The sequence below is a fragment of the Cetorhinus maximus genome, chromosome 15 (genome assembly GCF_964194155.1).
Source record: "Cetorhinus maximus chromosome 15, sCetMax3.hap1.1, whole genome shotgun sequence".
NCBI classification, from domain to species: Eukaryota; Metazoa; Chordata; class Chondrichthyes; order Lamniformes; family Cetorhinidae; genus Cetorhinus; species Cetorhinus maximus.
The window spans coordinates 962,448-974,894 of NC_135893.1; the positions used below are offsets into that span (position 1 = coordinate 962,448).

A 12,447-nucleotide genomic window follows, 5' to 3' on the forward strand; every position below is an offset into this window, starting at 1 on the left:
GGACACACAAATGAACAAATGACAAACTTGCATTTAGACAGCACTTTTCACGGCCGCCAGATGTCTCAAAGCACTTTACAGCCAATAAAGTGCTTTTGATGTGTAATCACTCTTGTAATGCAGGAAATATGGCAGCAAATTTGCACACAGCAAATTCCTACAGGCATCGGTTTGACAATGACCAGGTAATTTATTTTGTGATGTTGACTGAGGGATGAATATTGATCAGGACACCATGGATAACACCCCTGCACTTCTTCAAAATAATGCCATGGCATCTGCTGGTCCAAAAGCAGGGCATTTTGCCAATGTATCTTAAAGTTGCCTTGCATTTTTTCATATTTCTAGTAAATACAATCCAGTCTAGAAACAATCAGAACTCAGAAAAATACTGAATGCATCATGTGTCAAAATGAATCAACTTTATCATAGTACATGAAGGAAAGACAAGGTACCATAAACAAATACAGTAAAGTGCATGATTAAAAATAGACCGCTTTGAATTTCTGCTACAAGCTAACATTAGCAATGCTGCCTCCTTTAATAAGATCAGGATAATGTATCAAAACTGCAGGCAAAATGCATAATACACAAGTTTGAGTACTTTATGTAACTTCAGTAGATTAACCCATTATTGTACAACAGTCTGGTTCATACTAAAGCAGATTAATCAGCAAGTATATTCAGCAAAATTACCAGCAATTGTTACAGAAGCTGCTGACACTAATTCAGAAACTAATTCATTGAAATGCTAGTAGTGCAGTAACATCAATTGCTAAGCCCATCCTGATGATTCTCTTTTTAAAATAGATTCTGGATAAAAAAAAATGTTTAACCTGCGATCAGAATGCCTATGAGATACCTGGCTTCCAAAGGTACAAATGCAAATCGCCCTTCCCAGATCCTCCACTCACTTTTGGACAAAACACTGCGATTTAGGGCATTACACAAATTACATCATGAGGCTGTGTCATAGATAAAAAGATACTTTATTGATAACATAACTTCTCTAAAAAAGCCTACTTTAAAAGTACAAGCCTGAGTTAAATGCACAGCTCAAAGAATGGCATCGGAGAAATGGGTTTCAACTCATGGGGCACTGGCACCATACTGGGGAAAGAGAGAGTTGTACCATTGGGATTGCCTTCACCTGAACTGTGTTGGGAAGAGTGCTGTTTAACCAAGGTTGTAGAGAGGGCTTTAAATTAAATAATGGTGGTCTTTCGCATGCACGGAGATTTGGAAAGTTAAAGAGAAAGGACAAGGCAATAGTGCAGGGTAGTGATATGGATAATGGTGACAAGGGACAGAGCAAACATAACAACACACCAGCAAATAAGATCAGAGTAGGCAAAAACAGTAAAAAGGCAGAATTAAAGGCTCTTTATCTAAATGCTTGCAACATTCATAACAAGGATGAATTGATAGCACAAATATAAATATAGTAGGATATGATAGCCATTACAGATATGTGGTTGCAAGGTGACCAAGGTTGGGATCTGAATATTCAAGAGCACTTGATATTTCAGTAGGACAGGGAGAAAGGAAAGAGAGGCAGGCCAGCTCTGTTAATACATCATGAAATCAGCAAAATAGTGATAAATCATCTTAGTTCAAAATATCAAGATGGAGAATCAGTTTGAGCAGAGATAAGAAATAGCAAAGGAAAGAAGTCACTGGAGGGGGTAGTTTATAGGTCCCCTAACAGTAGTTACACAGGAGGACAGAGTACACATCAAGAAATGATGGGGGCTTACAAGGAAGGTACTGACATAATCATGGCAGAATTTAATCTTCATCTAGATTGGGCAAATCAAATTGATAGAAGGTAGTCTGGAGATGTATTCACAGAGAATATTCAGGACAATTCCTTAAAGCAATATGTTCTGGAACCTAACAGGAGCTAGGATATTTTGGGCCTGGTAATATGTAACAAAACAAGATTAATTAAAGGTGCCATATAAAAGGTTACTACACAAGAGCTCATGGGGAGAACTTTTAGCTCATCGGGTGGACGCGCGCCCAATCCGACCGAGTATAAAATAACACGCGATGACATCAGGCGAGCTTCCCAATGTCATCGCACACTCGTGCGATATTTCAGTCGGCGGGTGTGCGCTGGAGTCGGCAGCACACCCACCGAAAATTAAAAGGCCTATTAAGGCCATCGAGAAGGTAACTGAAAGAAATCTTTTGCTGTCCATCCAACCTTACAATTGATGGGCGGGCGAAAAGGCCAAGCGGCCTTTGCATTTTTTAGGAAACCTCATCCACGGGCGGGGTGAGGTTTCCAATATCAAATCAAAATAATAATTTTTAAATTTATGACCAGTCACATGAGGGGACATTTTTCATAACATTTTAAAACTCTTTATTTTTGATGTTTAAACTGTACATCTCCCCGAGGCAGCTCTGTGCCTCAGGGAGCTTTTCCAGCACGCATGCACAAAGTTCACACTCGCCCTCCTCCTCCTCCCCACCAGGCTGCGCTGCAGCTCGCATTTCACGTTGGGCAGGCCTTTATTAGTCCGCCAGTGTGAAACAGCGGTCCGGCCTCGATCACGAGACCCCCCCCCACTGCCCGTGCTGAGCCTGTCTGACAAGGGAAAAATCCTCCCCCATGTGTTTGTGGTGTATATTAGCATGGCAACAGGAAACAGGCGAATAAATCATTTTCATGTTGGCAATCTAACTAGTGGAGTGCCACAGGGATTAGTGCTGGGACCTCAACTATTTACAATCTATTTTAATGACTTGGATGAAGGGACTGGCTGTATTGTAATTTTCTGATGTTATGAAGGTAGGTAGGAAAGCAAGTTGTGAGGAGGATACAAAGAGTCTTCAAAGTGAGTAAAAATTTAGCAATGGAGTATAATGTGGGAAAATGTGAGATTGTTCACTTTGGCAGGAAGAATATTATTTAAAGAGAGAAAGACTGCAAAATGCTGCAGTACAGAGGGATCTGGGTGACCTTGTACGTGAATCACAAAAAGTCAGGTACAGCAAGTAACTGGGAAGGAAAATGGAAGTTGGTCTTTATTACAAGGGGAATGGAATATAAAAAAAGTAGGAAATTCTTGCCACAACTGTACATGGCACTGATGAGACCACACCGAGAGTATGGTGTACAGTGTTGGTCACCTTACTTGAGGAACATCATACCTGTTTTGGAACCAGTCAAAGAAGGTTAACCAGGCTGGTTCCTAGGATAAGGAATTGGTCTTGAGGAGATATCGAGCAGGTAAGCCCAAACTTGGGAGTTTAGAAGAATGAAAGGTGATCTTATTGAAACATAAAAGATTCTGAGGGGGTAGACAGTGTAGATGCTGAGAGAATATTTTCCATTGTGGGGAACCTACAGCGGGGACAGCTTCAAACTAAGGGGTCTCCTGTTTAAGGCGGAGATGAGGAGGAACTTCTTGTCTCAGAGGGTTGTTAACTTTTGATTTTCTTCCCCAGTGAGTAGTGAAGGCTGGGTCATTGAATTTATTCAATGCTGAGTTAGACGGATTTTTGACCAACAAGAGGGTGGGGGGCAGACAGGAAAGTGGAGTTAGGCCACAATCAGGTCACCCATGATCTTACTGAATAGCAGAGTAGGCTCGAGGGGCTGAATGGTCTATTCCTGCTCCTATTTCTTATACTCTCACAGAGTGCAGGCGAGAGATTTAAATAATAATTATGCAGGAATGGGCATAAATACATTTCAGCAAATGGAGGATAATCCACCACCGGAGATGAAAAAGGTAGAAGGAAAAAGCCAAACAGAAATTAGTTACTAACTTTACTAAACATATACATTCCTACATTTCCCCCCCCCAACCATGTACTTAACTTGTTTTTATCCTTTATCCGCAGTACAATTTCCTGTGCCAAGCTTTTTCGTTATAGAAAGAGCTGTAAAAAATGTAAATATTTAACTATTGTACAATGGGACTATTCTGGAGATGCCATTTCTACAAATGGGACATTTCTTAGGAACAGGCAAGGCCTCATAACAATCAGCACATGAGCAGACATGCCCACACTCCAGGAACACACAGGACCTGTCCCTGGTCAGACAAATGGCACATGCATTTTGTGGGACCTCGTCCTCCGTTAGATCAAGCTCCTGCAAACGTTGTTTCTTCACTGCCAACATTTCTTCCTGCAGCCTTGACTGTTCTTGTTCCATTTTGTAGCGTTTATACTGTCGTCGTAATATGAAAAATAAGGTTGCACAAGTTGTAATTCCGAATACCATAGTCAGGATCTTCCACAGCTTTACCTTGGACTCCTGCTTTCGAACTAGAGACTCAAAGTCCAGTCGACTTAGGTAGTACTGAAGCCCTTGTTTTGGAGGCTGTAGCTTAATAAAGTTACTGTCCAATACAAGTTCTCCAACCCCAGTTATTATGTCCTTATCTCTCAGCATTTCTTCAGTCTCTTTGATTCCTTTTGGCCGTTCGCCACTGATGTAGTGACCAATTATATCAGTAAACGTTTGTACTGCAGGGTGAAACTTTTCATACACAGTTTCGAGGTTTAGTTCGGATGATTCTAAGGGCTTTATCACCCTAACTGATACGCCAGGGTTGCGATCAGTAGGCACAAGGTCAAAGGGTACAGTATTAGTCCTTTGATGAATAATCTTTTCACAGTCATTCCTGTTGAAAGCAAAGTGAAATCTACAGATAAAGGACTCCAAGCAGCACCTCTCGCTTGTGTAATATTACTGTGCAAGTCTAACTTGCATTTAGCCCACAAAACTTTTTATTCAATGTTGTCCCAACTTATTTCAAGAAGAAAATACTGATTCCACCGTTATGTTCTGTGTCATGTTTCTCTAGAATGCTTTACAGGCAAGGAAGCCCATTCAGGGTTTTCTGTTCACCTTGGGCCTCTTATATTGGCTTAATGGCAAATACAGGGTGCTAGGGAGCCAAGTTTTCTGGAACAGCCTGAAGAGAGGTAAAAGGCCAGGGGTGCAGACCTCCCTTGCTCTTCGCAAGAGAATTACTAAGGGATGTACAGGGACACTTTCTGCAATGTACTTATCATGGCAAGTATTCCAGAACGATGGGAGAGACTTTCTGCAGGTCGAGCATTAACAATAACCGATTAATACAGTTCACAGTAGGGCCAGTATTTACTTCTATTGAACAGCGAACTATGGAGCAAAATTAGTCCATTAACACAAATTCCACTAAGTTGGCTGCAGGTATTGCATTCCATTAAATGGAATCTTCTGGTGTCATTTCTGGGACTGGAAGAGCTTCTATGGAGGTAATTAAATGGGTGAGGAAGGCAGCCCCCAACCCTGGCCTCCCGGAGAGGCTGACTGCCCGTCCCCTCCCTGAGGGGCCAGCGTCCCTGCCAACACACCCACACCGAGAGGCCAGCAGCCCCTGCTCCCTCCTCAACCCCACCTCCCGAGAGGCCGATGAGCCCCCGGCGCCCCTTTCCCACCAGGACGCTGAGCTTACCTGACTGACAGCACAAGATAAAGCATTCCACTTGTACAAGGGCACAAACTTCCAGATCATATTTTAAATACTGTGACTATAGAACGTCCAAGTAACAGAGCACATTTAAATGATATGAAAAGCAAAATACTCTGGATGTTAAGAGATCTGAAATAAAAACAGAAAATGCTGGCAATACCCAGCAGGTCAGAGAGCACCTGTTAAGAGAGAAACAATTCAGCTTGCTGCCTCTTCTGGCTGACATTATGAATCTTCTTTGTAGATTACAAACTTACCAGATGTGGGTAGTTCGATTCCACACCATTTTATGCTCCTGTAAAACAAGTCGTTGTATAACTCCTTTGCAACCATCCACAAACTGGCTATTGAGAGTTTCTTTGACAGGGTTAACCACGCCTAAAGAACAAAAAGCATCTATAATTACATTTGCCATTTAGCTGCACAAATATTACTGCTTGGTTTTTACAGTGATAGGTGAGGGTGCAAGTGCTTACCATTATTACTGGGTAAATCAGGCTGCAACTTCTGGTGCCTACACACGCGCACAAACACACGCACACACAACTAAATGTGGAAATTAGAAGTTGCTGTCTTAGTCTGCTACAGCTCTCACTGGCAAATGTCACACTGAAATCACTGGAATGGCATAAACTTGGGACAGCTGCCCACTAAAGACAGCCTAAAAAAGGTTAATGCATTCAGGTGAGAGAGAAATATTAACAACATGTTAAGTGACAAATATTGAGCAACCTCTCTGAGCCTGAAAGATTATTTGACAAGTGTGGTGTCTCATTCCCTAAGCAAATTAAAGTTGCAAATTTAAGAATTTTTTTAAAAAGCTTTTTTTGTTTACATCTTAATTATCTCCATTAATCCCACTTGTATTTCCGAATCTTTATTTTGCTTTCTTGTCATGATTTAATTCCAATTTATATTTCCTGATTTAGACTTCCTGGTTTAGACTCTGTGCATCTCAGCGAGGATTCTTCAATTTGATTGGTTGAAGAGCCTTGCTGTTTATTATCCTACTCACAAAAAAACCCAGGTCCCCTATACAGGGTGCCATGCTGGACCAGAAACTGGATAACTGCAAGTCTCTGCTCTAAAGCTGGTTAAATTTTTGTGGGCAACTGTCAGAGAGGTGGATGGCAAATACTGTTCCTTTGCCACCAACTGCAAAATCTTAGCCTGTGCTGTTTCAGCCAATATCCTTTTAAATTGCAATCAAGGATATTACTTCAATTAACAAAGTGTAGGAACAGGACTGAATAGCTGATATAAATAGTTTCACTTGTTACCTTAGATTTGTTCCCTCTGTTGAATGGGTCAATACCAGAGTTCATAGATTTAAAATCATTAGCATAATATCTAAAGGGGAGATCAGGAGAATTGTTTCACTCAGTTATCAACATCTGGAATACTCTACCTCAAAAGCTGATGGAAGTTGATTCCATAAATAATTTTAAAAAGTGAGCTGGAGATGGGGATGTACTTGAGCATGAGGAACTTAAAGGGTTACAGGCAAAAACCAGGTATATAGGACTAAACACCACAGGTCTTTCAAAGAGCTAGCACAGGCACAATGGGCCGAATGGCCTCCTCTTGCGTACTTTTCTATGATAGGTTCAACTCCCAACAGTCTAAGTTTAGCCTTCAAAGAAACATATTAGCATAATCAGTGTCTGAAAAGATAAGAACCCTCACAATAATGTTTCCAAGTGGCCTGGTACCTGGGAATTTTAATGGGAGAGCAAAGCTAACAACAGTAACCTACATGCTGAGCAGATCAATCCTATCACTGCCAGAATTTGAAACATAGCATGAACAACATTGACAGCAGATAACCAGTAGATGGAGCACAAAACTTAAGATTATTTTCCTTTAACATTGTTTCCTTCATAGAATTGGTTAGCCCACACTTAGAGTACTGAACAGCTCTGGTCTCTATATTACAAAAAAAAGGACATGGGACACTGGACAAGAATGATGTCAGAACTGAAAGAACATAGTCATCAGGAAAGGTGGAACAGTATCGGGACGGCTGGGGGTCTTTTCTCCAAAAGGAAGCCCGAGGGGTGACCTGATAGAGCTTTGTAAGATGATCCGTTTGATAGGGTTGGCATAGAGAAGATGTTTCCACCTGTGGGTCACTGGTACAAGACTGACACTAATAAATCCAAATTGAGAATTCAGGGAAAATTTCTTTACCCAGAAAGTGGTGAGAATGTGGAACTCGCCATGGCAGGGAGTGCGTGAGGTGAATAGAATAGATGCATTAGTGGGGAAGCTGGATAGACATGAGGGAGAAACAGAGGGCAGGCATAAATGGATCTTTTTCTGATTGGTAGATGTGATGAGTGGTGTGCCACAGGGATCAGCGCTGGGGCCTCAACTTTTTACAATTTATAGAAGTGACTTGGATGAAGGGAACGAAGGTATGGTTGTTAAATTTGCTGATGAGATAACGATAGATGGGAAAGTAAGTTGTGAAGAGGACTTCAGGAGGCTACAAATGGATATAGACAGGCTAAGCGAGTGGGCCAAGATCTGTGAAATGGAGTATCATGCAGGAAAATGTGAAATTGTCCATTTTGGCAGGAAGAATAGAAAAGATTATCTAAATGGTGAGAGATTGCAGACCTCAGATGCAGAGGGATCTGGGTGTCCTAATGGATGAATCGTAAAAGGCTAGTATGCAGGTACAGAAAGCAATTAGGAAAGCTAATAGAATGTTATCATTTATTGTGAGAGGATTTGATTACAAAAGTAGGGAGGTTATGCTTCAGTTGTACAGGGCACTGGTGAGACCACATCTGGAGTACTGTGTACAGTACTGGTCTCCTTATTTAAGGAAGGATATAAATGCGTTGGAAGCAGTTCAGAGAATGTTTACTAAACTAATACCAAGAACAGGAGGGTTGTCTTATGAGGAAAGATTGGACAGGTTAGGCTTGCAGCCAGTGGAGTTTAGAAGAGTAAGAGGCGACTTGTTTGAAACATATAAGATCCTGAGGGGTCTTGACAGGGTGGGTGTGGGGAGGATGTTTCCTCTTGAGGGAGAATCTAGATCTAGGGGTGACTATTTAAAAATAAGGGGTCGCTCATTTAAGAGAGAGATGAGATTTTTTTCCCCTCCGAGGGTTGTGTCTTTGGAACTTTCTTCCACAAAAGGCAGTAGAAGCAAAGTACTTGAATATTTTTAAGGCAGAGGTAGATACATTCTTGATAAGCAAGGGGGTAGGTAGGAGTGTGGAGTTGAGGTTACAATCAGATCAGCCATAATCTTACTAAATGGTGGAACAGGCTTGAGGGGCCGAGTGGCCTACTCCTGTTCCAATTTGTATGTTGATAAGGGAACAGAAGGAAATGTTGATGCAGTTAGAGGAGGAAAGGTGGGAGGAAGGTTGTGTGGATCATAAACATCAGCATGGATCAGGTGGGCCGAATGGCCTGTTTGTGTGTGGCAATTACAATGCAAGATAAAAATAAAATCGTGCAGCAGAAAAGGTGGCCATTTGGCCTATCATACACATGTCAGCTCTTTGAAAGAGCTATCCAATTAGTTCCACATCCTCAACCCTTATCCATAGCCCTGCTTTTGCTTTTCCCTTTTCAAGTGTATATTTAATTGTGAAAATTACTATTGAAACTGCTTCAACCACCGTTTCAGGCCGTATAGTGCAGTTTGCAACAGCTCCATGTAATATATTCCTACATAGCTCCCCTTTAATTCAACATTTTCGATGGAATCGATAGGTGACATGCCCATTACCTAACAGAAGAAAGCAAAGCAACAATGGAAAGTTTATTCAAGTGCAACCTATTGGGAGTTACTTTGCCATTCTTCTCTCTGATGCTGCACTGGATAATCCCAAGATAATTTTGACAAAGGCAGCAAATGCAAAAGCAATGAGATATAATCCTGGTATCTTGAAATGAAGCAAGAAGTTCCAAGCATTTTAAAATCATAGAAGAATAATGGGATAAAATAGTACAATCACATTTGCCAGGCAATCTCATTCTTCTAAACTCCAGCGAACATAGATCAAAATTACTCTGCTTCTCATCATAGGTCAATTTTCACATTCAGGGACTAATCTAGTGAAGCTTTTCTGTACCACCTCCAATGCAAGTATATCCTTCCTTAATTATGGAGACTGAAACTGCACAGAGTACTCCAGATGTGCTCTCACCAAAACCCTGTACAACTGTAGCAAGACTTCTTTATTCCTGTACTCCAGTCCTTCTGCAATAAAGGCCAACATGCCATTTGCCTTCCTAATTGCTTGCTGCACCTGCATGCTAACTTTCTGCGCTCCTTGTACCAGCACATCCAAGGCTCTTTGAACATCAACATTCGCAAGTTTCTCACCTTTTAAAAAACATTCTGCTTTTCTATTCTTACAACCAAAGTGAATAACTTCACACTTCCCCACTTTATACTCTATCTACCATCTAGTGGCCCACTCATCTAACCTGTTTACATCTCTTTGAGCCTCTGTGTCCTCCCCACAGCTTATTTTTCCATCTAACTTTGTATTGTCAGCAAATTTAGATACATTACTCACTCCAATTCATTAATATAGATTAATATATAATTATATATATTAATATATCCAAGTCATTAATATAGATTGTAAATATGAGGCCTCAGCACTGATCCCTGCAGCACTCCAGTAGTCACAGCCTGCCAACTTGATCCTGTTTATATCCACTCTGAATCCTGTCTAATGACCAATCCTCTATCCATGCCAATAACTCCATGAGCCCTAATCTTGCCTATTAACCTTTTGATAAACACCTTATCAGATCCCTTTGGGAAATCCAGGTATCCCGACATCTAATGGTTCTGCTCTACCTACCTTACTAGTTATTTTGAAAAAAACTTCAATAAATTTGACAAACACAATTCACCTTTTGTAGAACCATGTTGACTTTGATCGCACTATGATTTTCTAAGTGCATTGTTAAGACTGCCTTAAGGTAGCAGAACAGCTTGATCAAGTGGTTAAGGCATATGGAATCCTTGCATTTATTAGCCAAGGCATAGGGAAGTTGTGCTGGAACTGTATAAAACATTAGTAAGGCCACAGCTTGAGTACTAGGTGCTGTTCTGCTCACCTCATTACAGAAAGAATGTAATTGCATTCGAAAGGGTACAGAGGAGATTTATGAGGATGTTGCCAGGACTGGAAAATTGCAGCTATGAGGAAAGATTGGAGAGGCTGGGGTTGTTCTCCTTAGAACAGAGGAGGCTGAGGGGAGATTTGATTGAGATGTACAAAATGGTGAGGGGCCTGGATAGAGTGGACGGGAAGGACCGATTTACTTTAGCAGAGAGGTCAGTGACTAGAGGGCATAGATTTAAAGTGTTTGGTAGAAAGATTAGAGGGGAGATGAAGAAAACTTTCACCCAGAGGATTGCGTGGGGGGGCGGCCTTGAACTCACTGCCTGAAAGTCGAGGCAGAAACCTTTCTTTGAAAAGGTGTCTGGATATGCACCTGAAGTGCGGTACCTGCAGGGCTACGAAACAAATGCTGAACAGTGGGATCAGGTTGAGTGGCTTGTTTTTCGGCCAGTGCAGACATGATGGGCTCTTTCTATGCTGTAAACTTCCAATGATTCTATAGATTTCAGCACTTTCCCTAACAACTGATATCAGGCGAACTGGCCTCCCTCCTTATTCTTTCACCACTGTATTGTAAAGCTGCTTTATTCAGTGGGCATCGAGGAAATACAGCATCACACCTTTATAGGAATTGCAACCAATTTACCTCTGCCACTCTGATGCATTCCTCACCCTTCAATGATTCAAATGCATTAACACTACACACAGTGAGAATTTACCTTCAATCGCAGCATAAGGGAGGCATTTTCCTGGTGCATTTAACAGAATATTCTTGAGATTTTGATCTAAAGGGAATTTTGCTGTTTCCTAAAAAATGTAAAGGTACATCCAGAATGTAAATACAGCTCCAGCGGATTAATGTACATTAAAAACTGCCAGCTTTGTAATGTGAAGAGTTAATAGACAATTGGTGAATACAGACTATATTCAGGTTAATCTGTGCAAAGTGACAAGAGCTAAATCTCCCCAATCATCCAATCACAGGCCGGCAATAAAACCCGAAATTAACATTCAGCCCGTTCCAGGCGCTGCGCACACAGGGGCAGCCGGCAGTCTAACTCCAGTCCTGTGCCCCTTCCGCCAACAGCCCACCACAGACCACTCGGCCCCTCGGCCCAGTGCCGGCCCTCAGGGCGCTGCCTCCCCACAACCTCAGGGCCCGAGGGGCTCCCAGGCCCCGGGAGGGAGGGAGGCCGCAGGCGGTGACCGGGAGAAGCGGCAAGTCCCGGGCCCGCGGCTCACCTGCAGGGTGCGGGCGGCAGCCCGTTTGCGGCGGTAAACCGAGTAACAGAGGGCGGTGAGGGCCGAGCCCGCGGCCGCCGCCGCCAACAGCGGCTTCCCGGCGCCATCCATGGCGGCCCGCTGGCCCCGCCCCCGGCCCAGTGATAACCCCGCCCTCGTCCCGCTGGCCCCGCCCCCGGCCCAGTGATAACCCCGCCCCCGTCCCGCTGGCCCCGCCCCCGGCCCACTGATAACCCCGCCCCCGGCCCAGTGATAACCCCGCCCTCATCCCGATGGCCCCGCCCCCAGTGGTTACCCCGCCCCATCCCCCTGGCCCCGCCCCCATGGAGTCCCAGAGGGGGAGGTTGGCTGTGTTGAGGGTTTAAAGGGGCCGCTGAGAGGGGGAGGTTGGTTGTGTTGAGGGTTTAAAGGGGCCGCTGAGAGGGGGAGGTTGGCTGTATTGAGGGTTTAAAGGGGCCGCTGAGAGGGGGAGGTTGGCTGTATTGAGGGTTTAAAGGGGCCGCTGAGAGGGGGAGGTTGGCTGTATTGAGGGTTTAAAGGGGCCGCTGAGAGGGGGAGGTTGGCTGTATTGAGGGTTTAAAGGGGCCGCTGAGAGGGGGAGGTTGGTTGTG

General features: G+C 43.2%; 1 protein-coding gene across 1 annotated transcript; it reads right to left on the minus strand.

Moving 5' to 3' along the window:
- Positions 1–403: 403 nt before the first annotated feature.
- mul1 (mitochondrial E3 ubiquitin protein ligase 1) lies at positions 404–11,988 on the minus strand. The gene is made up of 4 exons (XM_078557676.1): positions 11,837–11,988; positions 11,314–11,401; positions 5,741–5,861; positions 404–4,646 (listed from the first exon to the last, which is right to left on the minus strand). The coding sequence occupies exons 1-4, from the start codon at positions 11,945–11,947 to the stop codon at positions 3,917–3,919; spliced, it is 1,050 nt and encodes a 349-aa protein (XP_078413802.1). The 5' UTR covers positions 11,948–11,988; the 3' UTR covers positions 404–3,916.
- Between the last annotated feature and the right edge of the window lie 459 nt (positions 11,989–12,447).